The 27,512-nt window shown below is 44.4% G+C and overlaps 7 protein-coding genes across 8 annotated transcripts; 4 read left to right on the forward strand and 3 right to left on the reverse strand.

Annotated features, from left to right (window-relative positions):
• The first annotated feature begins 134 nt into the window (after positions 1-134).
• On the forward strand, positions 135-16,716 carry LOC6614221 (mucin-5AC). 2 transcript variants are annotated; one of them, XM_002038630.2, is made up of 5 exons: positions 135-903; positions 11,297-11,344; positions 12,806-12,852; positions 12,910-13,176; positions 13,238-16,716. In XM_002038630.2, exons 1-5 carry the CDS (start codon positions 882-884, stop codon positions 16,256-16,258), a joined length of 3,405 nt encoding a protein of 1,134 aa, XP_002038666.2. In that variant the 5' UTR covers positions 135-881; the 3' UTR covers positions 16,259-16,716. The 2 variants fall into 2 exon arrangements, with proteins under 2 accessions (XP_002038666.2, XP_032577809.1); XM_032721918.1 differs by lacking the exon at positions 11,297-11,344.
• Positions 16,717-18,136: 1,420 nt separating this feature from the next.
• Positions 18,137-19,520, forward strand: LOC6614222. The gene is made up of 2 exons (XM_002038631.2): positions 18,137-18,208; positions 18,260-19,520. Exons 1-2 carry the CDS (start codon positions 18,137-18,139, stop codon positions 19,373-19,375), a joined length of 1,188 nt encoding a protein of 395 aa, XP_002038667.1. The 3' UTR covers positions 19,376-19,520.
• Positions 19,521-19,752: 232 nt separating this feature from the next.
• LOC6614223 (nucleolar complex protein 3 homolog) lies at positions 19,753-22,502 on the reverse strand. The gene is made up of 4 exons (XM_002038632.2): positions 22,411-22,502; positions 20,743-22,358; positions 20,063-20,686; positions 19,753-20,007 (listed from the first exon to the last, which is right to left on the reverse strand). The coding sequence occupies exons 1-4, from the start codon at positions 22,417-22,419 to the stop codon at positions 19,785-19,787; spliced, it is 2,472 nt and encodes an 823-aa protein (XP_002038668.1). The 5' UTR covers positions 22,420-22,502; the 3' UTR covers positions 19,753-19,784.
• Positions 22,503-22,742: 240 nt separating this feature from the next.
• Positions 22,743-23,724, forward strand: LOC6614224 (G patch domain-containing protein 11). The gene is made up of 2 exons (XM_002038633.2): positions 22,743-22,841; positions 22,911-23,724. Exons 1-2 carry the CDS (start codon positions 22,795-22,797, stop codon positions 23,662-23,664), a joined length of 801 nt encoding a protein of 266 aa, XP_002038669.1. The 5' UTR covers positions 22,743-22,794; the 3' UTR covers positions 23,665-23,724.
• LOC6614225 (serine/threonine-protein kinase 16) lies at positions 23,712-25,178 on the reverse strand. Its single transcript, XM_002038634.2, has 4 exons — positions 24,843-25,178; positions 24,188-24,782; positions 23,999-24,133; positions 23,712-23,945 (listed from the first exon to the last, which is right to left on the reverse strand). Exons 1-4 carry the CDS (start codon positions 24,956-24,958, stop codon positions 23,829-23,831), a joined length of 963 nt encoding a protein of 320 aa, XP_002038670.1. The 5' UTR covers positions 24,959-25,178; the 3' UTR covers positions 23,712-23,828.
• Positions 25,179-25,311: 133 nt separating this feature from the next.
• On the forward strand, positions 25,312-26,360 carry LOC6614226 (DTW domain-containing protein 2). Its single transcript, XM_002038635.2, has 2 exons — positions 25,312-25,496; positions 25,558-26,360. The coding sequence occupies exons 1-2, from the start codon at positions 25,417-25,419 to the stop codon at positions 26,231-26,233; spliced, it is 756 nt and encodes a 251-aa protein (XP_002038671.1). The 5' UTR covers positions 25,312-25,416; the 3' UTR covers positions 26,234-26,360.
• On the reverse strand, positions 26,261-27,074 carry LOC6614227 (general odorant-binding protein 84a). The gene is made up of 4 exons (XM_002038636.2): positions 26,834-27,074; positions 26,714-26,778; positions 26,534-26,660; positions 26,261-26,473 (listed from the first exon to the last, which is right to left on the reverse strand). The coding sequence occupies exons 1-4, from the start codon at positions 27,072-27,074 to the stop codon at positions 26,379-26,381; spliced, it is 528 nt and encodes a 175-aa protein (XP_002038672.1). The 3' UTR covers positions 26,261-26,378.
• Positions 27,075-27,512: the final 438 nt, after the last annotated feature.

Consider the following 27,512-nt stretch of genomic DNA (forward strand, 5'->3'; position numbering starts at 1 on the left):
CTCGAATCTGCGGGCCGCTCAGCTACTAAAGTTGGACGCCGCATTTGCCAATTGAAACATTCAAATGTGAATATCGTACGGGTGAAGACGTCTTCTGTTCGTCTGGCTCTGGCTCTTACTGTATTTTCAACCAATCTGATGTGAAAAAATTTAAGAAAAATAAAGTGCTTTTAGTGCGAAAACTTCAAACTCTTGAGATCTTAGATAACGTTTACGTAACTTTAAAGGAGCAAAATATTTAAAAAAAAGGACGCTTGTGATTATTCAATATTATTTAACAAGGATCTATTGTGAAGTTTTCAAGAATGAAGGATTTAAGCCCACGAACAAGGGAGCAAAATCACTTCGAGCTTGAGTCTGCAATTAAATATCGAACATCCAATTTGCTTATTTGTTAACATCCATATGAACTTGTCCCAAATCGGTTATCTTTTTCCTTTGAGATTACCAAACTCTAATTTCGCCCTAATAACGTCTTCATAGTGCAGACATGAGCAGCTTGAAGTGATTTTGTGCTACTACCGAAAACATCAACTGAATCGTGATTTCTGTGCATTACCACCTGATCCCTCTCTAGCCCATAACAAATAATAAACCGAATAATCGAGCATAGTGAGACAATAAATAACAATAACGAATAATATGCAACAATCTAAGTAATATTCACAAGAAACCCGAAACAACAAAACGCTACGAATAAAACCCAGTCGGAGAGCGGAAAACTTTGTCATAAATAAGTTTACGGCAAAACCTACATATTACTTCAATCACGAAACTGAAAGCAAAAAAGGAAGCTGTTGAAGATTGAGTTGCTGCCACAGTTTCTAACCTGACTTACCTGAGTGTTTCTGCTCGACAAACTGACATTCAGAGCATTGCCAATGATGTTGATGCCGCTTAAAGGTGAGTGAGCCCAGAAGATCTGCGTCTGAGAATGCCTAGATGAGAATTTCGACAGCTTGGCAGATCGACAGCTGAATGGCTTTTAATAAAATGCCAAACGCATTTCGTACGCATGAATGGATAAAAAACGCATATGTGTGCACCATCTGTTGCCTTTCACTAGGCATCATCTTACTTAGATCTATTGCATGCATTTTCCACGTAATTTTTTTACCACTTTTGGTCAAGATGCTGGTAAAGTTTCAATGTATTGGCTGCATAATGAAGAGGTCATTTTATGGAGGCTCTTTTAGGTTATGCAAATAACTAGCATTTTTACTACTTCAAAACAAATAATAATAAAAGAACACATTTAAATAATTGTCGAGGCCTAGAAGTAATTAATATATGTAAGTTCTTTACTAAGCAAAATGACTATTTTATTTGGTAGTATCAATTTAAAATTTTAAACCTTAGTTTGGTTGTTTTTGGCTTGAATTTAAATAGTCGTTTTTTATAAAATTCTTATTTTCAAATTTATTTCTTATTTCCTGTTATCTATGTGTTTTTTTGTATAAGCTTCCATCTGCAGCCGTTTATTAATCCATTAAAACCAATTACTTAATCAAGTTGGCTCTTCAGAAGATTCAAAGTCACGACCATTAAAGAGTTAGCAGTACCTTTGCTTCTTGTATTAATGCTGATCAATGTAAAAATTAATTGGTTCTTGCCAAATTAGACGATGAGCAATTTTAATAAATCTTCAATATGCCCAAAGCGACTTTTGGCTGATGATTAATTTGCAAATTGCTGGCTTGCTTAGATAAATAGATACGCCAATTAAAAGCCTCTGAACCGCTGGCATGCATTTAATTTTTTGTTTTTTAGGTTTTCTAATTTTTACTGCATAAATTTAGTGTTGCAAAATTTGCAACCGCAATTGTTGCCTCGACTTGGCATTGTTATTAACGAATCTAAGATACTGCTGGCGGCTCTGAGCACACAGTTCAAGGATAAATGGCAGCGGTAGCTGCTCGGCTAAGAACAAACCCTTGGGAGGGGCCTGGGCCAAAAAAAGACAAATGAAAAGCAACTATTCGCAGCTGCAACATTTTTGTGTTAGATAATTTCGATTGCTGCTCAGCCCGTGATTACTGGGTGAGCAACTCGACCAGAGGGCCGCAGAAAGTAGTGCAGGAATTGGGAAATGCGCCTTAAATGTCAAGAGGTGCCACAGTTTCTTATTTTCTTCTACAGTGCAGCCTCGTGGCGCAAATGAACAAAGGAAAGGCTGGCGAAGAGAAAAGACAAATTTAGGCCAAATGTGTGACTTAACGTCTTTCACATCGCCACACACCCACACACTTAGAGGCGGCTGGAGGGAAGATGGGGGAGGTCTGCTTTTGTTTTATGTGGCAGGAGGTTAAAGTTGACTGGGGAGACGAGCCGAAGGCAGGCGAAAACAAAAATAAAGCGAGCCGGCTGCCTCAAATGTAACAAAATGCTACAATATAATTTTGCCCGTTGTTGTCTGCAGATGGCCAGATAAAAGTTCAAAATGCGAGTGCTGTTGTTAGGGTCTTAACCGGGCTCTAGTCTGGTCTGGCCAAGTTGGTCTGCTCTGGACAACTCTGGTCTGGTCTGGTCTGGCCTGGCCCGGTCTGCTCATTAACGTTGCCAGCGAAAGAAATGGCAAATAAATTAAAAAGTCATTCAAGCAACAATACCCAACAGGAGGATTCCCCTACAGCAACCGGGGCAGCGTTGTCTCTAATAGCTGTAGTCGTGTAGCCTGCATCCTATTCAAGTGTTGATGCGTTAACTGGCGCTGCGTGCGCATCGCTGAAAAGCCAATGAGCCGCATCTGAGAGATACGAGTAAAAGTATCTAGCGATTCCTTGTAGACAAAACAAACAACCTCATAATTGATGCCGCTCTAAGATGCTATGCTGATGTTGTTTTTGCGGCCTGTCTTCAGTGATTAATGAAGTGTAAATAATGTTCATGTTTTGTATTTTTTCTTTTACAAATTCAAGACTTCAGCGTATTCTATGCGGACTGAAGTTTATATTACGATTCGTCATTTTCTTGTTAGTCTTTACTATGTCCATTTGAGGGGCTTATTTTGGCAGCTGCAAAAAATGAAAGACTTTGACAACGAACTTGCAACGAGAAAAAACCCTAACTAAACAGGCCACTTTTTTAGACGTTATTGTCAGCCCGCAAAATGTCAGTCGAGTGCACTTGAGCCATAAAAAGCCCATTTGTCAATTTTTTTCGTGAACAAATAGAAAAGAAAAACCAACGAACTTGAACTTTTCAAAGGAATTGTGTGAATTTTGCAACGGTACTTTGCTGAATGTGCTGAATTGTTAAAATAAAATTATGTCTTTAACTCAAGCGCTTACACAGCTATAATTTATCAAATTCATGCTGCATCAAACATTTCCCTAATAATAGTTATTTAGAGGAATGCGTAAAGTGTTCAATTACGTAAAGACTTAAAATATGATCATTATATTCCTTCGCCGGCTAAATGCCAGCAGTTCATCAAGACCACGTGGGTTGCGAATTGCGTAGCGATCGTCAGTCTTTAATGGACCCCATCCGCATCCACATCCACCCAGATATAGCCATAGCCGTTTCTAGCTAAAAATATATGGCCATTCCAAGGGGATGCTAAATGTCAGGCCAAGATGCTGACCTCCATGGCATGACATGCTACGTTTAGACCATTTTAGGGCTGCTAGTTGAATGGCATTTTGATCTGCATGGTCTAAGGTGAACTTAATGGAGAATATGCTTCCAAGTTGGACAGTAAGTTGCACATAAACATTTTATTATTTAGCATTGAGTACCTTTTGGAAGCTAAACAAATTAGATCGTATTTGCTTGGGAGCACCTTTTTTAATTACAAGTTCGCTTTAGCGCGAGCAGTCGAAGTTAAGTTTGGTTTTAATAGCTAATAATCTTTATTATCAATGTTCCCCCATTTATTTGGTAGACAATAAAAAATGAGCAATGCTTTTTTAGTCACAAAGCCGCAAAACAAGTTTCGCAAAGCGCTTTCTTTCTACGCATATTGTATTTATCTAAGTTTTGATATCTGGCTAATTAATTCGAGATTTTACAGTTGCTTGAGAACCTGATTCTAGAATCTTTGAGTCACTTCTGTGTTTGTTTACGTCTTTGGCAGGATCTAATTCGAGCGAGTGATATCATGTGGCTCGCGCTAAGGATGCCCATTCGATTCTTCGCGATCATCATAAAAAACTGGTTATTGGCTAGCTTTTGATTCATAAAACATCATATAAAATATGAAGACACTAATGGGATTTTTCAAGAGGTGTCGGGGACAAGGCTAAAATATAAAAGTTACGTTCTCACAAAGGTGTCGGGCAATACATTTATGGCCGAAAATAGTTCCCACTGGTATTTCGCCATTAAAAGTAGAGGCAGTGCCTCTATTATTACCTACAAATATAAACCGGAATACAGCGTCAATAATCATCATATAGACACTACTTAGGTAGGCAACACTCACAAATTGGTATCAATATCAAACACTGATTGAATTCCAACAGCTGACAGCCAATTAGAGACGCCTACCTTACATGTTTACCATTAAAAACCAATACAATAAATCAAATAAATCAAAACAGAAACCAATTTCGCATTTAATTCCTCAACATCGTTTGATATGTTCAAGCACAATCGAGCGCGAGAAGGCAACCAAATGACAAGAGCTTTCAACAGTCATAATCATGTTTGCTGCCCCAAAACAACGCGGGAAAAACACTTTGATATTTTTAAAACTTGTCGCTTAAAGCCGCGCTCTTTAAAATGGCAAAAAGAAGCAAAAACAACAAAAACATTTTTTTTAGTCGTGCCAAAGTCAAGTTCGTTGCCTGAGACTTTTGTTTGAAGTTCGAAGGGAAGCCTCTAGAATCGTGTTTTCAGCTATGAACTAATCCTAATGCGACTCGTATTACGTTTTCTGACTATAAGCAAACAAAAATGTAATTTTCCTGGTAATTTCCGCTTGAACTTTTTCATTTTCCGCCACTGGCACGCTAAACGAACAACGAAATCATAACAAAATCCAAATCAAAAGTCACTTTCATTTACGCGGCATCAGGCAAACAAGAAACAATTACTCCGAACAATAAGCAACTAATTCGTATCTCGGTTGCTGTAGGCCAACAACACAAATGTGCACGATGTGAGTGCATGAAGATGGGTGCAAGTTGAAACAATCACAAAAAGGCCAACTCGACGAGGAAAAGCACGGCGAAGAGAAGCATCAAAGCCCCACTGACTCAGATAAAAGTGGCCATTGTTGCTGGCTGTAATTAAGTCGGGAGATGATTATTTAACCAGGTGACATAAATACATACATGGGTCTCTGATAACAAACGCTGACCCAAATATGCGTAATCTACAAATCGAGCCAAACAAAAGAACGAATTCGACGTGCAACAATTTCAGCTGTGGCAACTACCGACGACGTCAACAGCAATTACTTATTAATTGCCGCTCGACTTGGCTCGCTAGTGGTTGGTGTTTGGTGCTACTGGTTTTGTGCTGCAATTGTTGCCGGCGTGTCTGATGCCGCCCGGGCTGTCATAAATTGCGCTTTGCAGCTCGAGTCCCGTTGGTTGCCTCATAGCAATTGGAACTGGCTGAGCGGCGTTTTCAATTGTTATCTTTTGATATTTTCGGCTATTAGTGAAAACTCGGCACATCCTACAGAAAGTTATATATCTTCTCGGTGACTGTGAGCACTGGCGGGGGATTAATTTCCGCATGTGTGCCTTCAATCGATGACACAGCGCGTATTGGCGGAGTTGGAGGTGGCAATACAGGAATTGGGAGATTGGCAACATAGATGTAGCGAACCGGATTGGGCTCTGTTCATCTTCAGGCGAACATAATATATCGTATATTTTTGTAATACTTTCACAAAAACCAAATGGGATGCTATAATTGCAACCAGTTTTCTGTAAGTTTAGAGTATCAATTTAATTAATAGGCAATCATGTTCCCAAATATTTTCCAGTTAATTTTCGTTTTATCTGTTCTCTGAATTTCCGAACGACGAACAATATATTTTTTTGAAATACTTTCTCGAAGTGAAAAATAAATTGGGTTGATTTAAAACGTGTTTTCATCAAATTTTTGAGTTTAAATTTTAAGTACTGATGTTCATTTAACATTTATTTAACGCTTATCGGCATTGGGGGATGTTCTGTATATGAATCAGTTATGAATCTGTTTACTCAATTTGAAATCAAGTTTTTTGCTTAAGTCTTTTGTTTCAAAGAATGCAAAATCTGGTTGACATTTATTGAATATATTTTTTATGGCCCAGAATAGTCATTAAACTGATGCCAATATAAAACAAGATTAAAGATTAATAGACCGTTATTGCTCCGTTTGTCCATTAAAGCTAGATTTAATTAGCTAGAAGATATTTGATATGCATTAAAGACTCGAATTATAAATTCCGATTTAAATTCTGAGAGATCCAAATTTGCATTAAGTAGCTATATATAGTATAGCTTCCGGCAAAGTGCCCAACTCCTCGTCATGGCGTTGTAATCCGAAACTTAGCAATTATTAATGGTATAATGCTAGTTAAGCATAGTGTTAGCGCTACTCTCGTTATTACAAAAGCTTTTTATGATCGGGCACTCTTCTGCTGAGCAAACAACAAAAATATTTTTAACCGATAATTAAGTAGCATCAAACACTGCCCACTTGAACATTTGGGGCTGCTTGAAAATGACTACGAAATGGGCCAGCCACTAGCATCGGCGGGATGCCGATGGCAGATTCCGTCCCGCGGCAGCTCTTGCATGAAAAATTGCTGGGGCGCAACGCAAATAGCCGAACACCACAGAAAAAAATAGAAATCATCTACCCATTTGGCGCTAAATGTTTTGCGCTGCCTTACAAATCGCCAGCAATTTACTGGGCCCAAACAAATTGAGTTCCCTTTAAGCCTAGGCACATGAATGCGCTCGAAGCTCCGACTCGCCCTCAATGGGCCAAGTGTGAAGCAGTTGACAGGCGGCTGCCACGAAGCGTCAAAGTGACTTCTGCTGTGCCTCCGACCGCCAGGGTATTTCGGTTCTTTTTTCGTCTCATTCTCGTCCCAAAGCCACACAAATTGCAAATGAGTGGCCCACACAAAAACGCTGTACGGAAATGCACAAGAATTTTTGGGCAAAAAGCGGTCGAAAATTGTATCAGAGGCGGAAAAAGCAGCATGCAGCAGCGCCAGCAGCCGAAATGATTGCATTTGACCTCAAAATCTATTAGCACGTCGAACTCTGGCGGCTATGAAAAGCAACTGACGCAGAGCCCCTTCGGGCGAACTGGGGCCCAAAAACTGTGAGGTTGCCGCAAGAGTAACAACATCAGTGGAAATAATTGCTACCACACTAATGTCTGGGTGCATCAGCGACACGTAGGTCAATGCATCTGCATCTGCATTAGCATCGCGCCAGAAGCATCATCAGACGCATCCGCAGTCTGGTTGGCTATCTTGAATCTTTGGGGCTACGACTTTTAAAAAATGCTTTACAAAAAGTCGGGTTGTTGCAAAATTTACATGTCTTGTCCGACGCACATTCACACTTGGGTTTTTTTTAGCGATTGTTCCATGTGCTCGGATGATTTGGGGATAACTAAATAGTTTGTGATTAATTGTTGGCCAAACAAAATGTCACCGGGTACATGTTGTGTCATAAATTCATCGTGCGATCTGTGAATGATGAATTGTTTACCCAAACAAATATATTTTAAACTCAAATCAAGTCATACATTTTTTACTTGAGCAGGCTGAAATCACTTTGATATATCTACGTTTAAACTGCTCAGGTCCCGACCCATTTTTCAAAGCACATCTGTCATTCAAAGCGGAGGTGCAGGTACCTGAACGAACAGCAATAAATATTTATTCGGTAATCCAATTATGAGTGCTTGTACCATCCCGCAAATTTATGCAAATGTGAAAACGCACATCATTCAGATGATTTATGGGTCAGAAAAGCGCGAGAAAGAAGGGAAATAAGTTCCAAAATGCTCAGCACAATGGGGCTTTTTTGGGGCTATCCCGAAAAGTTATCTTCATCGCTCGGATGTGCCAATATAAGATATGGTTTTAATTACCCGCCCTCGCAAGAGATTTAGGAACAACAAAGAGACCAACAAATGATGCTTGCCAAATCTGTTGTTTAATAAATAAACAAAATGCTCAAAAGCACTTTCAAAACATTTGCCTGGGAACCACAGTCAGAGCCAAGTGATTTGCTCGGCTAAGACTTTTATGCATTTATAATGACATTTTTCACACAGTTCATTTTAAAAAGGCCAGACCAAACAAACTATACGTAGCCATTTGAAATGATTAACATTTTAATTAGGGGTTGTTTTAATTCAGCTTCGGGTTTAGTTTAAATGGTATGACAGAATGTATGTATGTATAGCAGCATGTAAGTAGCATTCCGGTGATTAATTGTTAGAAATTTGCATAGCATTTGCTGAACTCGGAGACGAACGCCGCAAAACAAATGACTTAGACAGGAAACTGGAATACGTTCTGTTGAAGCAAGTATTCTTTATACTTTAAAAAATAAAATACGGGATTCCCATAACGTTCAAGTTCCTCCTTAAGGTCTTCGTGACTCGTTAGCTTAGCCCCAAGGATGCCAATGGCTTTTGGCGTCGGCAGACAATTTCTATCCCACCATTAGCCAAATGACCAGCATATCCATCCACACCTGCATGGCACTCCCAATCGCGCTGAGCAAACAAAAAGTGGCAATCAAGTTTTAGATTTTCCTTAGTCTGCAGTATTAATCGTGGGGGCTTCGATCGAAGATGCGCTGGCTTTATGCAATTTTTCCCAACAGGAATGGCCGGCAAGGCGAGTCAGCCGTTTCATAATGAGTATCGGTAAAGGTGAAATTTTTCCTTAACTTCGCTTGCACACGAGCCTCAAATAATATAAAACAAATCCCATTTATTCATGATCGCTGAAGGAGAAGGCCACACAAGAGCCAGTGCAAGGCAGCCGGGCAGATAAGCCGCCGCAATCCAACAGCGCGAACAGCCAAAACAAATAAATCAAATCTTCAAATAACACGTATACGACATGTGGTCGACGGGGAAAAGGCAGCAGAAGCAGCAGCTTGGCGTTGCCTTAGTTTCTATGCTCTGTGTTTCAACACTTTGCCACAACACAATGCGGCAAAAAGCGCAAAAAACAACAACAACAAAAAGAGCTGCGGAAAAAACAAATGCTTCCTTCATGTCAGCTCAGCAACCGTAAAGGTTAAGCGGCAACTTGACAAAAAGGTTAAAACGATTTAACAGACATTTGGCTGCAATGCGAGGAGTGTGCCCCATCCCACTTGAGTCTGCAAAAGCGACCCGGGCAATCGCTGGATGCATCGATCCTGCGCAGATCCATCTTAACACCCCTCGCCAGCTCTCCGGATTCCCGTCTCCCGACGACACGTACATGTGTTGAAGGCGGAACTAAATTTTGATTGCGGAGACCCTCGGCGAAGCGCGGAAAATGCAACCTCAGCCTTAAGTAGTTAACTGGCGCTAGCTTATTATTATTTTATTTTAGTCTCTCTATTATTTTGTGCTGGCACAACACCTGCTCTTACCATCGCGTTGACATTTTTTCTTGCCCCATGATAATGATTTGGCGGCGAAACTTCCTTATTCGTCATTGTTGCCGCTGAACACTTTCCAGCCACGCTTTTGCCACCTAGATGATTGAATTTCTTGCGTGGCTTTCTTATGATTTATTGTGCAAGCGACTTGATTAATCTCATCCAATGAATCCGACGAGAGGAAGTGGCGGCCAAGAAACATAATTTATTGACGTAGCTAATTCATTAAAAGGAATTTATAAATACGACCATTAGACGAATTCTCGGATGAACCAAACCAAATTCGACCTTCGCGAAACTAATCGCCACTTAAGGCAATTCAAATCGATTTGGCAAAGCCTTGACAATGACAAACTCTTGATTCGTGTAATTGCAAATCGAGAATCGTGAATTGAAATTAAAATTTGTGCAGACGGCTAGGGGCACTCTTGAACTTTAACAGATCGCTTGGCTAATCGACTTAATTTACAATTTTTATTAAATTTTAATGCCAAGCCTGTGCATGCTATTGCCAAAGTGACTGCAGCAATTTCATTTTGTTTACCAACATTACGCTATTTTGACGAAATTAAATTTAGATGTGAGAATATTTTGTGCAAACAGCCACTGGGAGCCGAGAACCCCGCCAAGGCAATCAACAAATTTAAATACAAAAAGCAATTTCGGCAATCAAAGAACCCAGCAGACAATGCATAAAAGCAGAATCTTCGCTGTCTTAAACAACTGCAGCTAATTTCAATTTAAATTTATGTTCGCATCGACTGAAATTTCGAGATTCTGTTCGATTTTGCATTGTTATTGAATTTAGCCGCATTACGTAAAGAAAACAGATCTATTGTCTTGACGTTTGGGTAATTACCCGAACCATTGAAAATGATTTAATTGAAAGGGTGTCGAAGCGCAGGCCGTTTGGTGCTGATCTCTCTGTGGCACTGGCTGCTGGTGTCTCCCCCAGTTTTGATATTGTTTGCTGTTGTGCAAATTAAAACAATTATCTAAAATTATGCAAAGTACGCAGAAACTGCAAACACTACAGTAACTACGGGAACAGCAGCGACAACAGCTGCAAAATTGAGCTGACGGAAGCGAACGACTAACGTATACCCATAGCGAAGTGAATGTCTTGGGGAACTGACTGACTGTCTCACTGCCGCACTGACTGACTGACTGACTGCCTGAATGACTGACTGACTAACTGAATAACTCCTGGCCGGCGCCTGACATCTGTTCCTGGGCAGTCGCAAGCGCAATCGGATTTTGGCTGGGCCAGCCTAAAATGTAATAACTTATTGCGCATACACCCCGTGGTACGCGGCACTCGTTGCGAATCTGCATATTCAACTCTCTGCTCCTCTCAAAATATCTACGAGTATATATGGCGAACAGATATATCTAACGATCTGCCGTAAATTTCTGCATGCGTTTGTGGGCATCTACCGATTATGCAATCGCTGAGAGCCTTCTGCGCTTTGTTTGTTTTCTTCGGCACATTGACAACTCTTCTCCGGCGATTTGTGCAAGCCCAGAGTACATTTATTATTATTTGTGCCGCTGTTTTCGTATAATTTCCATTACCCAATCAGGCGCCTTGTTGTGTGTACGTGTTTTCGACAATAATTATTTTTCTGTTTCTTTCTTCCCTATATATTTCGGCATCTCCCACGATCTTGTGCAATAAATATTCATAATTTTGTTAACTAGCTAAACATTCCCTCTTTCAGGCAATTCCAAATACAAAATGCGGTGTACGCAGCTCAACTTGTTGTGCGGTAAGTTGATAAGTTCAAGAGGTCACAACTGAAATATCACGTTTAATTAGAGATTTTAAAGTGTGCATCTCTTTATCCTCGCGGCTTAGAAAACTTTTAAATTGTATCATAAATTTTTACATCAATATATTCGATTGACAATTTAAATAATTCGGCATTCTATGAGTTGGCAACATCCTTGACCTTGTCAGCTCATAATTTTCCCATCATAGATCACCGACTGACTAACGGTTGATGGCTGTGCGTTTGCCGCAAAGCGTGGGCGGCAAAGCGGCCGAGATTGCGTTAATGCCCCTTTGTCTTGGCCAGGTTGCGTGAGCCATCTTCGTTTGCGTTATTAGGCTGACTTGGCGTGCGACAAAAAAAAAAGTTCCAACACACAGTTCAGATTCGGATTCAGATTAAATGTGACTTTGATTTGAATTAATGGATCGGCCAAGTCGGCAGAGGGTCAGAGAGGGAAATGCAATTTTTAACGGCTCATTAGGACGGGCGTGTTGGCCGAGACCCAGATGGCAAGTGGGCATAAGTGACAGCTCTTCTCGCGGCCGAATAAAACCAACAATGGACGGCAATCTTCTTTGGACCTTTCGGTCTTTGAGTAATTACGCGCCCATCGACAGCACCTCTCAATTAAGTTGGCAGACCATCCCGCTGCGAGGGGCACGAACCCAATCGAAATGATCGGACAGATCCGAAATTGATGCGCGTACAACGTGGCGTATGGTTGATGAGGCGGCCGTTCGAATTTGAGTCCGCTTGCCAATCAGCGGGCACAAATTATGGGCAATTGTTTAATTTGAATAAGGCAGCAATAGCTATAGCAATAGCAGCACCGACACCCGCGACCAAATTTTCAGCGGGTCTTCTCCGATGATTCACTTAATCGCTGTGATTATGCAGCAAGTGGGCCTTGAATCTTGTGGCTATTTTGGTTATTCAATAACCCTCTGCGGCTGACATCTTCCTCTGCCGGCCGCCACTTAAGACGCAGTTCATCATGACTTCTTTATTTCTGTGTCTTTCTTTAATTGTTTTTATGCTTAAAAATTTAATTATTGCATTTCGAGGGGGCCTGAGGTCAGTCACTTCCAGCCAGTCCCAGTCCCAGTAGCCAACTCTTGCATAATTTGGCAATGTCTGCCATCCAAGTTAAGTGGAAAAGTCAAGGTCCGTGGACTCGCCAGCAAGAAGACATTCTAATTGCACAGTAGAATCGAAACCTGAAGAGTGGTTTGGCCAAACACGGTTAGAGAATTCACGGAAAAATGGCCAAACGAATGTATTCATAAAGAAAATAATTGCTGTCCAGCACGAAAAGCTTCATTAAAAGAATTCCTTTTTGTTAAAAGGTCGTGCGTTCCAGCTTTAAGATGAGCATAGTATCATTGTATTTTATATAAAAACCATTAAAGTAAACAGCATTGTTTTAACAAAACTACCATTTATAAATTATTCCAGCTTTAATTGTACTGGTAATCCTTGGCTACACAAGCGCAGAATCAAAGGTATGTTGAATTTAACTTCCAGTTAAGCATAAATCTAACATCACATTTGCTTGATAGTATCGAACTCCAGCCCGGATTTTAGCTAAGCAAACGGGAGCTACTCAATTCGAGGAGGAACGCTATGAGGCCCATACGAACTGCAACGAACACAAGCACCACTTGAAGAAGCGTGCCTCTGATGAGGATGTTGATTACGAGGTGTACCAAGGAGTTGTTGGGCGACCGGGCATCGACTTTCCCATCTACCCACGAATTCCCAAGACCTCGTTCAGCTGCCGTTCATATGGCAACGGCTACTTTGCCGACATGGAAACCGATTGTCAGGTAAAATAATAAGTATGTTAAAGTAATATCCAAACTTAACTAGCTCTTCATGTCTCTTTAGGTCTTTCATATTTGTGAGGAGGGACGTAAGATCTCTTTCCTCTGCCCTAATGGCACGATCTTTCAGCAGAGCGAGCTCACCTGCGACTGGTGGTTCAAGGTTAACTGCCTGGGATCCTCGGGCTATTACGCAGAGAGTGCAGAGATCCTCAACAAGCAGCGAGTGCATCGCGTGCGTCCTTCTGTTCCCGTGCAGGGATTTAATATCGTGGGCGGAGGGCTAAACATTAAGCCCAAAGTCACCCCAGTTGCTGGACAGGGAAGGTCTGCTGGACCGCGAGCCAATCCCGACAGACGTATCGATTCCACGGAAGATTTTCCCGCCTCAGTGGAAAGTGTGGACTTTGATGATGTGTCTGGCGAGAAGCAGCGCAAGGTTCTACCCAGCATAGATAACAATAGTAACGACCAAGAGAGTCAGATTACTGCGGAGAGCTCCTCATTTGTTAGCGGTTCCGGCAAGCGGAGAACCAATAACCCGAATCGAAACGATGACATGACGGTCCTAAAACCTGCACGTCTCAGGACACCAGTTGCCACCCAGGAAAGGGGAGTCTCCACTGAAAGAGCACGAAATGGACAGCGGGGACAGCATCGTTACAGTGGAAGTGAGGAGCACAGCAAGGAGAGGGAGAAGCCCACCCCCGGCCAATCCAAGGAAAAGCCCGAGTTCTTTGAAGCTCATTCCACACGATCAGTGCCACAAACCACAGCTCACTATTCCACCGGAAGCCATTCCACCGTACGTCGTCTCGAGCCCAGCAAATCCACGCCATTCTACACTCCCACTGTGCCCAGTTTGGTTAAGTCGAAGAGCACCGAGGGCAAATTAAACTACATCAAGGGTGGTTATGTGGCCACAACACCCAATCCTCACAGATTCGGAAGTGCCAGCTCAGGTATTTTTATTGAATCCTCTGTGGCTCCAAAGGTCAAGCCCACCGCTAGTGCCAGCATCGAACTAGACAGCACGTACAAGCCGGTCATCATTGGCATGCGCCATCACTATGATGTGGCTAGTTCCGGCGAGTTCCGTCCCCCATCGAAGTCCACCGAGAGTCGGGATTATCTACCAACTACACCTTCACCATCGGCCGCTAGTAGCGGTCCAACTTATCTGCCCAAGAGTGGAAAGTCGCCAAGAGTAAATACCGGCGGTGCAGCTGGAGAGGATGTCTTGTTGTTCGCCCCCAATCCTGTGAAGGAAGAGTCTGTCTTCCGCAATGTGCAGGATATGCTGAAAACAATGAATCTGTTGAAGGATCAGTTCGAGGACGTGGAGCTAAATGCAGCGGCGGCAGCTCCCGCTAGAGTTGGCCTAGAGATTCCACCTTCCTCCGGTCCAGATGCCCTCGTTTCATTTGCCAAATACTTTGCACAAGAGCACAATGAAACTATTAATTCCCTGGATAAGAAGGATAAGTCGGAGAAGGTAGACAAAACTGGTGTTCAAACCAAGATATCCGTGAAGCCCCCGCTTCCAACTATCAAGCCATCGGACACCACTGCTCTGTTGACCACCTCGGAGAATCCTCCAGCCATTAGTGACAATGCGGACGATATCAAGAAGAGTCTTCTGAGTGATACTACCGTAAAGAAGTACAGCAATCTGTTTGGTCTGAAGTCGGCCCAAGGTCGTGGTGCTGGCGAGTCGGATATTAGTTCGGGCTTACTCTCTAATCAGACCAACCTAACCCAATCCGAAGCGGGATCAAAGTACCAACAGTTCCCGCAGATAGGCAGCACAGGATCCACCATTGGGGCACTGGCGGAGAAACCCGAGACTCGAAAGATCGCCCAAATCTTCTCAAACGCTCTGTCCAGCTATCTTGATAACCCAGCCACTTTCCGTGCGGAACTAGCTGCTCGAGCTCGCCCTACGGAGCCACCAAGTACTCCAAACTTTAAGCCTGTCACCACAACGGATCCGTCGCTCTTCAGCGATGGAACCGCCAAATATTATCTGCCCACCAAGGGATTGCCGGAAGCGACCACCCCCACACCGAACAGCATTGCAGCGGAAATAAACCACAAATTCGATTCTACTCCGGCTCCAGATTTCTCCACTACCACTGAGCTGTACGAAGGTAGCACGAATCGCGTCCTGGAATTCTCTGGGGAGCTTTCGCCGCCAAGTCAGGATTCCGGCGAGGAGTTCCTGCAGCAACAGCAAACGCAATCGTTTGTAAAGTCTCGCAACGATCTGCTCAAGGATGCTAGACCTCAAAAGCTAGTTACGACCCACAAACCCACTGAGCATCCGTGGGCACTCAAGTCGCAAACGGACTTCCTCGATCCCCTAACCATCAACGATGGTCTGATGAAGGAGCAAAGAACTTCCACTAGCAGTACCACAACCTCCACCTCTACAACAGCATCACCATTTGCCTACAGGGTGACCACACCCACGCCATCTCGTTACGAGTGGGAGGACATCTTCCGCAGCTACGACATTCCCAGGGACGCACTGCCTTCCAGTAGTGGGCTGCAGAGGATTGCCAATAAGTTGTTCGGTGGCCTCAACGAACAGGAGGCACTGCACCTGCGCAACGTCATGGCAAAAGCGGAGCACGATCGCCAGGTGCTAAGCCTGCTGCTGCTGCTCATCCAGACCTGCGATGACCACAATGGCAAGGCGCTGGAGAGGAGCCGTAAGCACCTGCTCAACGCACTAATCGATATTGACAGCAAGACACATGCTGGAGGCAAGACCTCCCGGCAGAGATTGACCACCACCACCAACCGCATCCCAGTGACCACATTCCGACGTGGTGGTGCCGCCGCAGCCGAATACTTCACCAGTACCACGCCTGGCTATACGACAACCACGGATCTGCCCACCACGACAGGATTGGGGGCGGGCAGCTACGAGGAGACCACCAAGTTCGAGATACGCGTCGAGGATCTGGAGGAGACCACGACGACGACGGCCCCTCTGCTGGAGGTCAACTCCGACCGCAGGGCCCTGGAGCTGCTCAAGTCATTATATTCGCTGGCGTCCAAGTTCAGCAGCAGGCGATAGAGCGGGGCGGTGGCGGTTCCTAGACCTTGCGAGTTAATGCCTAACTTTAGTCAACTCCACTTTCCCCCTTCAATTCAGTTTGAATTTCTTTAATTTAAAACATCCTATGACTATTTGGATTCTGAACCAGTTACTTGTTAATCGACTTCGTTTAGCCAATGCAATTGCGCAATTAGTTTGTAAATATGTAATCGAAATACTCGACGATGAGAGCCCTAAAATACTCCCAAGCCCAAAACAGGCATTGATTTGGTTGTTCCTGATGCCCAGCCAAGCAGTTTCCGTTTAAGTTTAATCGAGAGTTGTATTAAATTAGTTTCTTACTGCTTAGTCTTAACGAACGAGAACACTTTCCATCCAGAGTATCCAGTAGGAGCGATCTATTTGAACCATCTGTACGTCTTGCTGTCTGTTTGTAAATATTTATTTAAACTTAATAAAGTAAATATAAAAACAAATGAAAAGATAAGGGTAATACTTTGAGATGGGTGATGAATGGTTATGGGCCAGCTAATTGATTGAACCATTACTACTGCCACTAGCTGGCCTCTCAATAAGTCTGCTTCGGTAATCCCAAGAGACCAACAGAGGCTCCGCGATCGCCTTGACATAAATCCATTGGCTTTTGCGTTTTCCAGCTCTAATATAAATCTTTTGTAAGGTCAGGCCGATCATGTAATCAGTCGAAATTTAAATATTTTTACCATTGCTGTTGAATGCATTTGCAAGAAAATCGAATTTTCCACTCGCAAGGACAAGTAGAATCAGATTGCAATTACATTGCACTTGAAATGGCTATAATATTGAATTGATCAACGTATACGTAACTTATATTACGTATACGTCATGTAGGGTCTCGCTGATATATGAATTCTGATAACTGGCCGCAGTCCCCGAACAATGGATAATCCAGCATCGTAAATCTGCTAAAGCGCAAGCAGCACACACTAACTGACGAACTGTCGCTGGTCTTTGGGGCAGCTGCCACATAAATATGGCATCTTTACCGCATCCAAGTCGCGCTTTCAAATTCGTATATATTTCTAAGATCGTTCTGAGCTTGCCCGCAGTAGCTTCCCAAGTTTTGGACAGTTCACAGGTCGCCGGTCGAATCTCCGGCCGGCTCGTCAGCTCGGAATCTCCTGCGGCATGATGCAAGTGCCCCTGCAACGCTGTTTGTGCGTCTTGGCAGGTGAGTTGGCCAACCAGTCGGCGCTGACCCAGACCCAACCCACTGCGGCGCGTAACTCAACAGTGACGAGCGATCGGCTGTCCGGCCCATCATTCCGATCACTATTAGCACTTCCTTTGTAGGGGCGTCTGTCTGTCTAAGTTTTTGCTGCCTTGCATATTTACGAGGCATGCGTCTTGCCTTTGGCCCACCGGCTGCCGCAATTCTTGCCAGCCAATTGATGTTGCAGTGCGTTATTTCAGCAATTGGCACAGTGTATGCAACTCAGTTTTCAATGAAGAAATTAACCAAAATGTAAAATTATGAAACAAGCAACAGCATTTACAATTGTGCACTATAACTTTAGTTTCTAGTTTCAATTCTTAAAGTATAGTATTGGATATTGGATATGCAAATGAAATAGTATTTGCTTCCTTCAATTTGAGTTCAAAAAGCGATGTTTTTGACCACTGTGCCCCCGACGTAGGAGTAGGAAGCTGATAAATAAAGATCGCGGTGCAGAACCGTCTAAGCCGCGCTATCAGCGCCCAGAATCGCAACGTACTTGGCCTTAATATGGGCTGCGAAACTCTTCGCTGCCATCGCCATCGATGGCTGCCAGGGCGTTCATTTCCATTTGGTGCGTCGCCAGTTCCACAGCTCGGAGCAGATCTTCGCCAGATTCCACGGACGGTTAGAAAGCGTTAATGTTGGCCCGTCTCTTTATTCCAGTTTTGGTGTTGCTCTGCAGTGGCGGCTTAGCACAGTTGCAAGTCCAGGTAAGCTATAAGGATATGCTCTTGTCTTAACTTTAATTTGCGCTTTTATAGGCTCAAAGTGGGTACAACTATGGGCGTCCCGAGGTAGCCAATGTAGGAGGAGCCACAGCTGGAGGTCGCTTGACACCTGCACCATATCCCACAGCACCAGCCCTGCCACTTACTCCCGCTCCGGCTCCCACTGCATATGGAGCGGGCTTGTTTCCCTCACCCGCTGTTGGATTTTCGCCAAGTGGACAGGCTACCACCGCTTTTGGAGCATCAGCCATTGTAGGAGCCACAAACCCCGTTAACCCACCGAGAAGAACTTCATCTGGCGGATTATCTACCCCATCATCTCGTAGTGGACCATATGGACCGCAGGCTTCACAGTATGGAGGTACTCCCGGTGGGTCTCCAATCCGAGTTGCTAGTGGAACGGGAGACAGCGGGGACTACAACGATTCCGATGGTGACTACTCGGCCATTCCGGGTGTTCCTGGAGTGGATTATCCCATTTATACCCAGGTGCCGCGCACCAACTTTGACTGCGCGCAACAGCCCCTTCCCGGCTATTATGCGGACATAGAGGCCCAATGCCAGGTGTTTCATATCTGTGCCCTCAACCGGACCTACTCCTTCCTGTGTCCCAATGGCACAGTCTTCAGCCAGGAGACATTAGTCTGTGTGTGGTGGAATCAGTACGACTGCGTTTCTGCGCCCAGCTTATATGCGAATAATGTCTATATCTATGATTACTCTGAGAGAAGTGGCTCCAATCTGGGAACATCTAATGCCAACAACGCCTACCGTCCGGCTGCTTCTTCCTCGACCGCCTTCGGGGCACCTCTGGCCACGGCTGGAACACTTCGAGCTACCGGAGTGCCTCAGGTTGCTGGATATAACTCCGGCCGGGGGTCCTATCCTTCAGCGACGCCCTCCCCAACCGCCCAGTCCCAAAGCCCGTATGGCGCTGGGGCCGTCCTTCGTCCCGCCATTGTCCCGAGCACTGGAGCCAATCGATTACCGCCATCGGGAGCTGCTGTCGGCCTTCTGGCCACTGCCGCTGGAGCTCTTCCCGAGAGTTCAGTGCCTGGATTCGGGCAACAGCAGTCGGGCGGGAATAGGGAGTACCTGCCACCAGCTAGCGTTGGACAACAGCGACAACGAGGAGGCACCAATGCATAGATAGCGAATGAAAAATTCTGGCGAGCCCCTGGCACTTGTACCTGGTTATATGACACTAATCTTAATGACTCTAGACTTAGCCTCTATATAGAATGTTAGGAGCTCCAAACAGAATAACTTGTAAAATCCCATTAATTAAAGTACATTACAGAGAAGTTCTAAGCAATTGAATGGTTTCATACTTTAAAACTAACAAGGAACTTTCTGATTAACCAAAAAATTTATTATCTGGCTTAAGAAATCCTGGTATCACACAACCTTCTGGTTGCTATTAACTTGCATTAACTGAAAACGTATCTGGAAGAATGTTTAATACTTGAAAACAAGTTTTTTTTTTGTTAAAAAATTGCATTTCTTGCCTAGATATTCAGCAGTAATTATAAATCTACTCCAATCTCCAACCTTTTCTTTATTGAAGTGCACTGAAAAAATCAATTTGTACAGTTTGTTTATCCTTCGTCTGTGAAACTTTTCCTTGCTGCAGCAGTTTTCCGTACTCCTTTTTGAAGTCCGAGCGGATATACAAGTGTTTGCCCCTTTTCAGTTTTGGTTGACCCGCTTTTGGCAGCGGTATTGTCGGATTGAAAGCCATCTGAGTGCTGTCGAATTGCGTAAACAGCTCGTGGGACGTACTAAGAAAGTAATAATTGTTAGAATCACATATGTAGTCGGCGACTTATTACATACAGTTTGCCAATTTCCGTGGGCAAAGCTCCCTCGCCCGATGCTGGCACTCCATGAGCAATGTGAACGGCCATCCGTCGCACCGTGGGATGATAGTGGCGTGCCAGAAGCGCAAGCTCATACAGCGCTGTGCTTGCTGCGTTACAGTACTCAGGATCGTCAAGTTCGGGATCGTAACGACCAGAGCCTATCGTAGTGTCTGTATCCAATAGGTTGTCGAGCACAGAAGTGAGCTGGAAGGTTTGTTTTATTGTGCCAAGCGTGGCCAGGGTGCCATTATGGAGCAGATGCAGACTTCCAGTAAGCAAGCGTTTCATGAAGGCCATTAGACGCTGCTGGCTCATATTGCGACGACGCTTTACGAGCACCTCATCCAAAGTTCGCAAAATAATGGCGAAGTCATCGTGATTCTTGCCCGCCTGCACCGCCAGCATATTTCGGTAAAAGTGCTGGTAGAATCGGATGGGGTCGATGTTTAGCACCTCACCCTGGCCGGAAAGGATAACGAATATGGTCTGAACACAGTGCAATCGCTCCCGGTAGCCCAGCTCGTCTTGGTCCTCTAGAATGCGGTTGAGCACATCGATTAGATCGGAGAAGAAGTCTAAATTAATGACGTGCGCAAATCTAAAAATCATACTCTATATTAAAAATTCCATGAGAGATTAACAATAACCACTCACTCTGCCAATCCTTCTAGAATAGCGCTCAGTACGCGGGAAGTGGGATCGTTCTTAAGAACGCGGAAATATATGGTAAACACCATCTTTATGATCTCGGTGAGCTTCTGATGCTTTGCTTGCTTGTTTTCCTCGGCACGGGTTTCCTCCAATTCTCTGTTAACCTCAGTGAGCTTCTTACGTCTTTTCCGCTCCTTCTTGGACAAACTTAGTAGGCGTTGACGATGCGACTCAAGCTTCTTTTGCTTTAACTCGTTCTCCTTCTCGGCATCTAGGTTTACGTTCTTGATTTTAAGACCCATCAGACAGGTGATGCACTCCACATGAACATTGTTCTGCTTCGTTTTGATCAAGTGATTGATTCGTCGCACTATAAAAAGAGTCATTTCAAACCGCTTGTCGTTGGAAAAGACTGTACGGAAGCACTGATTGACCGCTGTTCGCATCTCCGCATAATTGCAGTTCAGCATATACACCAGAAGCTGGGCAATGTTTTGTACGTAGTTGAAGTAGGGATGCGCCACAAGCAAGTCACACATGCACTGTACTGCCACGGTGGCCAATTTGACAGTCTGAGGCGTCCTTAGACCACCTCTCCGGTTAACTTGCGCTGTGATCTGTTCCAGTTTCTGCAGGAACTTTTTAAACTGTTGAAGCAAGGCGTTCTCAAAGGTTACACGATCCAGAGTGGCCTTGCGAAGCGTCTGCATCTTGGTGTCCACCTGACCCACTCGATACTCGGGCAAGATGTCTTTGAATATCTCGGTGACTGAGATTATGGCCAGCTTTCTGACGGCCATCAGGTTGGCCTGTCGACTGGCTGGGTTGATTTCGTCCATGAGTTCGTACAGAGCATGAAAGTTGCGCATCTTGTCCTCTGGCTTTTCGAGCAGCCCGGAACAAATGATTCCAATGCGATACTTCTGGCGCTCGATCTCCTGCTGCCGGGCAATAAGTAGATCCGTGGTAGAGATAAGTTTTTGGACGGGAGCGGCGGAGGCGGCCTCGACATCATTGACCACATCGTCATCGCTGTCCTCATACTCCGTATCACCATCTTCCTCGGAATCATCATCCTCTTCTTCTTCCTCATTCTTCTTTTTCTGCTTGGGCTTAGGTATGTAATCCACCTCTGTCGTACGGGTGATAATCTGACCATCCCTGGACTTGATTGGCAGCAAATCCAGCTTTATCTTTTGCGCATCCTGCTCTTTTTTCGTGTCAGAGGCATAGGCCCTTTCCAAGCCGATAGATTGCCCTTGGTCAGGATCCTCCTCGCCGGTCGCCTTGGTCTTTCGCTTGCGTTTATTAGCCTGCAGTAGGGCAAGATCATCGCCATCCAGCATGTCCGCAACGTTATCAAGCAACTCATCGTCGCCATCCTCGTTGTCTTCCTCGAGCGGATCCAAGCCCAGGGAGGCCAATTTGTTGTGCTTCTTACGCTGTGCTAAGTTGTCCCGCTTTCTCGCCTTTTGGGAGAATATATTCTGGCCCTGTTCGCGCTTCGATTTCAGTTGATCGCGCTTTTGCTTTTGTTTTTGTTGCTGCTGCTTAGACAGCGGTGTTTTTTTCGACTTCAGGTGAGCGGCCCGCTTGACCGAGCTGATTTTGACCTTTTTCTGCAATGACTTGGCTTAGAATGTGCATTAATTAATTGATCTTTCTACTTACAGCTCCCATTGCACTTGCTTTAGTCAACTATTAGTTAATTTTCACAAATATTGCCTTCTGAATGGGACAAGCACATGGAACGCCAACGGAACTGTCCACTCGTCAGCAGAGCGCAACAGCTGCTGAGAAGCGGATAGTATTTTTTTTAGTATTTTACGTGCGCTAATGTAAAATACTTTGTTTTTGAAGAACTAAGTAAATGATGGATATAACGCAAAATGGCTGGGTTTTTAATCACTAAGGAAACCTAATATTTTAACATACAATTTTCGGAACTCAATTTTTATAGCAAAGTTACTATTGTTAGTATTGATTATTCTAATAATGCTGTAGATTACTAAGCAATGGTCACACTTAAAAGAAAAGTGTAAACAAAACAAACAGATGTCTGACGAGGAGGAGGATTATATGTCCGACAAATTCCTGGCTGGGTGAGATTACACTTACACCTAACGAACAACCAACAACCTTATGACAAACTCTCATTCTTCCCTCATTAGTCTGCTAGATGTCCGACCGAGTTTGGTGCACAATCGCGGCAGAAAGCGGCAGATTGAAGTCGAGTCCAAGAAAGAGGAGCTGAAGAAGCGCCAACGGGAGACAGCAGCTTCTTCCGGAAACATAGACAATGTTCGCCTTCAACAGTCCCTCAACAAACCAATACCCGCCGACAACAAAGGATTCCAGCTCCTGGCCAAGATGGGCTACAAAGCCGGGTATGGGTTGGGCCAAAATTCGGATGCTCGTACGGAACCCGTGGGGATAACTATAAAGAGCGGTCGTGGAGGACTTGGGCGCGAGGCAGCCGTTGCAGAGTTGGCCCTCAAGCGGCAGGAAATCCGGAGGGCACATCTCCTAAGCAGGGCCGGCATTGAAAGCGGCGAGGAAGTCAGCACAGAGGCTTATAGGAGGCGTGCGACCCATAAAGCGGAGGAGCGGAAATTGCAGTATGACATAAAACGGTGCCAGCAGACCTGCGAATCGTTGGATCTTAAGTCCGCTATCACAGAACCAGATCTCGATTTTTTTTGGCCGCCTAAACCAAAAGATGAAGATGAATCAAAGAGCGACGCCGACGATCCTGAAGTCGAGGTGCCAGCCAAAGAAGAACAATACAATCCCTCGGAGCAATTAGAACTCCTCACTGGCTACCTGCGCACAGCCTATTGCTTCTGTTACTGGTGTGGCACCCATTACGATGACGCCGAAGATCTGGGCTCCAACTGTCCAGGACTCACTCGTGACGAACACTAGCTCTAATCAATATAATAAAAAAAAAAACTAGCTTGATTGCTTACACATAATTTCACAAAATCATCAGGTTTAAAATATTTTACAATAAGTAGTCAAAAAACAGTAAGCGGTGTATCTGGTTCGGAGGAATGCCTATAAATGAGTTGTAATCCAGTTAGTGGGAGCTACAAGCGACCCTCCAGCTTCTGTATCAGATCGTGGGTCCTTTCGATAACACTAAATACGAATGGCCGTTCCATTGGATCGGTTCGCAGCATGTACTTAATTAATTCGTGCATGTCCTAGACAAATATTTGGAATTAGATTTCTTTAAGATATAAAAAAGGTTTATTACCTCTGTGTAAATTGAATCCTCTGGAATGTTTATGTTCCCACTGAGCACAGCCAAAGCCACGCTGTCACCTCGCTCGTAAATGGGATCGTAGGGCGAATTAAAGTAGCACATTGCATAGAGCACACAGCCAAGACTCTGAAAGAGGGAAATGTTAAGGATGAACTCCAATAACTCTTGGATCTGTTTTACCCATATGTCAGTGCGCTCGTCAATTGTGCAATATGTTTTCACTGTAAATAGCTCTGGAGCCCGGTAGACAATGGAGCTCCTCTCCTCGGCTTCGTCCTGCAGGCGCTGAGCATCCGTCTGGCCCACAATCTGCAGTCGGGCTTCTGTCATGGACCCGAGATCCACAATAATTGGCTCAAAAGAGTCCGACAGGCAGATGTTGGCCGTTTTCAGATCTCGGTGGGCCAGAGGCACCGGCTTTGCCTCGTGGATGACCTTCAATCCCTCGCAGACGCCCAGAAAGATTTGCAGGATCTGGGCCTCGGGCATGTGGTCCTGTTTTCGCGATCGCAGCTGTAGGTGGTCTGCAAGAGATCCGTGCTTATAATAGGGAAGCACAATGAACAAGGTGCTCGTTGTGTTTATAACTATGTCCGCCTGGCCCTTCAGCTCGTAATCCACTACCCGGATCACGTTTTCCGAGTCAATTTTTCGACAGTTTTCGATTTCTCGCAGAGCTATATTCTGGTCATCGATGCTGTGGCAGGTGATGCGCTTTATCGCGTAGCTACGTCGCGTAGAGGCGTTTTCCCCAAGGTCGATTAGACTGAAGCCCCTGTTCAAACACTCAGATTAGATATATCAGAGGAGATAGTTGGGAAAATGTGATACAAACCCCGTCGCCAGCCTTTCGCGTACTGTGTACCGAGATCCGTTTATGTTGAGGGTCTCCTTGCGGCAACTAAAGAGGCAGCCTCGTTTCATGATCAGCGTCCATCCTATACTCTGCATTTTTCTTAAATTATACTATATACTTTACAACTTTAAGCTTAACAACTAGTCCAATTCACATACAAAATCTAAATAGAAAACAGAAAGCTGAAATGGAATGTTTATACTGGAACGAATTTACGAAGTTCGGTGATTTAGAACAATGCTTGTAGGATTCTTCTTATTAATTTTAAAACAATATTAGGCACTAATTTAATATTTTTTTTACGATTTTCGTTTCTTCACGCGATTATTATTTATTATTTATTTTGATTCCTTGGTGTATAGATTAAATGAATTCACGATTCTGTTATCGCATAATCGCAATGTCTGCACTCCAAACAGCTGATTCGAAGACAGGGCGGTCATATTTGCCATGTGGCTGTGTGCGTTGCCACCTAGTTGCGAATTGTTGCTCACGGATTTCTTATCGTGCGGAATATAAACTTAGCATTTTCCGAATTTAATCAATTATAAACATGGAGGATGACGCGTGGCTGGACCTCGTGGGCATCAGCGCCGATCCGCCCAACAGACGCGACAAGTGCGAGAAGTGCAAGTGAGTGGTGAAGCTGGAAAGCTGCCATAAAAACTGAAGTCTCTTCATAAAATCTTTACAGACGACCCGTGGTAGTTTGCTGGTGCCCGGCTTTGCCGCATCCACCTGAGGCGGTGGCCTCACAGATTGTTATACTGCAGCACCCTGCAGAGGAGAAGAGGTCGCTGCGCACTGCACTGATGCTGCAATTAGGTCTGGAACCGGGAAAATGTGTCGTCTACAAAGGCAAGCGTTTTCCAAACCATAGAAACCATGCTGATCTGCAGAGGATTCTGGACTCCCCACAAACACTACTTTTGTATCCCAGCCGGGACTCAGTCCCACTGGAGGAGGTGGACCACAATGCGGGTCCTTATACACTGGTGCTCATCGATGGTACCTGGCCTCAGGCTAAAGCCATTTACGCTAGCAGTCCGGCTCTACACCGCCTGCGACAGGTGAAACTCATCGCCGTGGGCATAAGTGACTACATCATCCGTACACAGCCTACGGAAGGATGCCTTAGCACACTAGAGACCGCTGCGCAATGCCTGGCCGTGCTCGAATCTCGGCCAGAGCTGAGGCAAACGCTCGTGCGACCGCTGCACACGCTCTGCAAGTACCAACTAGACAACGGAGCCGTGGAGCACCAGTCCAAGGAGTTTCTACTGAAGAACAACCAGTACCCCAAGCCCATTGGCAAGCGGCTCAGCCGTCTGCTTAGAAACACCGCCTGCGATGGCAATGAGGAAACGTGATAGCCGGGGCAGAAAAGACCGAATAAGTTGCATGTGCCTGTGCTTTATAGCCAACTTTGTGTTCCGGTCGTAGCCGTATTTGGTTTAGTGACGCTAACATTATAATTTTGTACTGATAAGTCCGAGATGTGGCCTTTGATGTTATTCATACAGTGGGTTTGTTCCTAGCATCCGTGAGGGCTCTGGTAAACACGCACTTGACGATGGCATAGCCCCGCATGCAAGCATTCGTCTCGTCCTCTGGGGATTACACATTAAAGATTTCGTTTTTAATTGAAAAGTCCCGCCTAGAACACTCACTGCCTTCAGCTTCGCAGGCCTCAACGGAATCGCCAGTGGCTGGCCAAACATATTTGCGCACCAGATCCGTATTTAACTTATAGTCCGTCATCAAACCGGACTTTTCGAAAAAGCAGTGGAAATAGCACTGCAAGAAATCTTTGAGTATCGGGAGGCGAAGGATCTGCAAAGCACACCTACCATGCTGGTTACCTTATCCTTGTCATCTGGCAAATCCCCAGTGTTATTAAACTGCAAGACATTGGCTGAAAGAGGCGATAAATGTAGTCACATATTGCCTTCGTTATCCTTCGCACTCACTCGTCGAGGTAATGAAACTAGCATTGCAGTTCCGATTAACCTCGTCAAAATCTACGTAGTCAGCCTCTCTAGGAGCTGAAGTGGTGGTGGATATGTCATCCACATCGCCATCGAAACTATCATAGTTTATAATGAAAATATCGCCATTATCCTTGGCGTGATCCTGTAGAGCCCTGGCACGATTCGTGCTCAAGATCAGAAAAGCAAGAACAGCAAAAGCTCTAACTAACGCGGAATACATCTTGAACAAACAAAAAGCTGAATGGGATTTTGTGACTACCCTTTTATAGATCATATTCCCATGCAGTGAAAATATTAGATTGTGCCATGCACAGTTACAATAATTTGACATATTATTCACGGAAATTGAGTACCAATAAAGTATACTTTGAATGAACTTCACACAAAAGAACCTAGTTTTCAGTGATTGATCAATTATAGATAATTTCTCACTAAATGAATCTTTGTTGCTGTAACTATTCAGAGTTGCTACATTACTCCACTTACCATACGGAATCATATTCTCATCTACGCAGACAACACGAGCCTTGTAGAACATGGCATGCATTTGCATCTGCACTTCCGGATCGTCGTGTACGATCCCAAATCAGAGATAGAATTCCAATCAGATATAGAGAACGAAACATTTCGAAAAACGCAGATTTTGTCGCCTCTATAT

This window comes from Drosophila sechellia, chromosome 3R, assembly GCF_004382195.2.
Source record: "Drosophila sechellia strain sech25 chromosome 3R, ASM438219v1, whole genome shotgun sequence".
In the NCBI taxonomy this organism is placed as follows: domain Eukaryota; kingdom Metazoa; phylum Arthropoda; class Insecta; order Diptera; family Drosophilidae; genus Drosophila; species Drosophila sechellia.

What these genes read in the sequence shown, in the direction of transcription:
- LOC6614223 (XM_002038632.2), bottom strand. An exon ending in ATTCTAGAAGGATTGGCAGA is followed by an intron (nt 20,687 to 20,742) that starts GTGAGTGGTTAT and finishes TATGATTTTTAG; the next exon opens with ATTTGCGCACGTCATTAATT. An exon ending in CCCACGGAAATTGGCAAACT is followed by an intron (nt 20,008 to 20,062) that starts GTATGTAATAAG and finishes TTACTTTCTTAG; the next exon opens with TACGTCCCACGAGCTGTTTA.
- LOC6614221 (XM_002038630.2), top strand. Translation starts at nt 882, where the DNA reads ATGATGTTGATGCCGCTTAAAG. An exon ending in GATGTTGATGCCGCTTAAAG is followed by an intron (nt 904 to 11,296) that starts GTGAGTGAGCCC and finishes TCCCTCTTTCAG; the next exon opens with GCAATTCCAAATACAAAATG. An exon ending in ACATGGAAACCGATTGTCAG is followed by an intron (nt 13,177 to 13,237) that starts GTAAAATAATAA and finishes ATGTCTCTTTAG; the next exon opens with GTCTTTCATATTTGTGAGGA.
- LOC6614227 (XM_002038636.2), bottom strand. Translation starts at nt 27,074, where the DNA reads ATGTATTCCGCGTTAGTTAGAGCTTTTGCTGTTCTTGCTTTTCTGATC. An exon ending in AGGATAAGGTAACCAGCATG is followed by an intron (nt 26,661 to 26,713) that starts GTAGGTGTGCTT and finishes GATTTCTTGCAG; the next exon opens with TGCTATTTCCACTGCTTTTT. An exon ending in GGCCTGCGAAGCTGAAGGCA is followed by an intron (nt 26,474 to 26,533) that starts GTGAGTGTTCTA and finishes TGTAATCCCCAG; the next exon opens with AGGACGAGACGAATGCTTGC.
- LOC6614222 (XM_002038631.2), top strand. Translation starts at nt 18,137, where the DNA reads ATGTTGGCCCGTCTCTTTATTCCAGTTTTGGTGTTGCTCTGCAGTGGC. An exon ending in TAGCACAGTTGCAAGTCCAG is followed by an intron (nt 18,209 to 18,259) that starts GTAAGCTATAAG and finishes GCGCTTTTATAG; the next exon opens with GCTCAAAGTGGGTACAACTA.
- LOC6614224 (XM_002038633.2), top strand. Translation starts at nt 22,795, where the DNA reads ATGTCTGACGAGGAGGAGGATTATATGTCCGACAAATTCCTGGCTGG. An exon ending in TCCGACAAATTCCTGGCTGG is followed by an intron (nt 22,842 to 22,910) that starts GTGAGATTACAC and finishes TTCCCTCATTAG; the next exon opens with TCTGCTAGATGTCCGACCGA.
- LOC6614225 (XM_002038634.2), bottom strand. Translation starts at nt 24,958, where the DNA reads ATGCAGAGTATAGGATGGACGCTGATCATGAAACGAGGCTGCCTCTTT. An exon ending in CGCGAAAGGCTGGCGACGGG is followed by an intron (nt 24,783 to 24,842) that starts GTTTGTATCACA and finishes GTGTTTGAACAG; the next exon opens with GGGCTTCAGTCTAATCGACC. An exon ending in ACGAGCGCACTGACATATGG is followed by an intron (nt 24,134 to 24,187) that starts GTAAAACAGATC and finishes TCCCTCTTTCAG; the next exon opens with AGTCTTGGCTGTGTGCTCTA.
- LOC6614226 (XM_002038635.2), top strand. Translation starts at nt 25,417, where the DNA reads ATGGAGGATGACGCGTGGCTGGACCTCGTGGGCATCAGCGCCGATCCG. An exon ending in GACAAGTGCGAGAAGTGCAA is followed by an intron (nt 25,497 to 25,557) that starts GTGAGTGGTGAA and finishes AAATCTTTACAG; the next exon opens with ACGACCCGTGGTAGTTTGCT.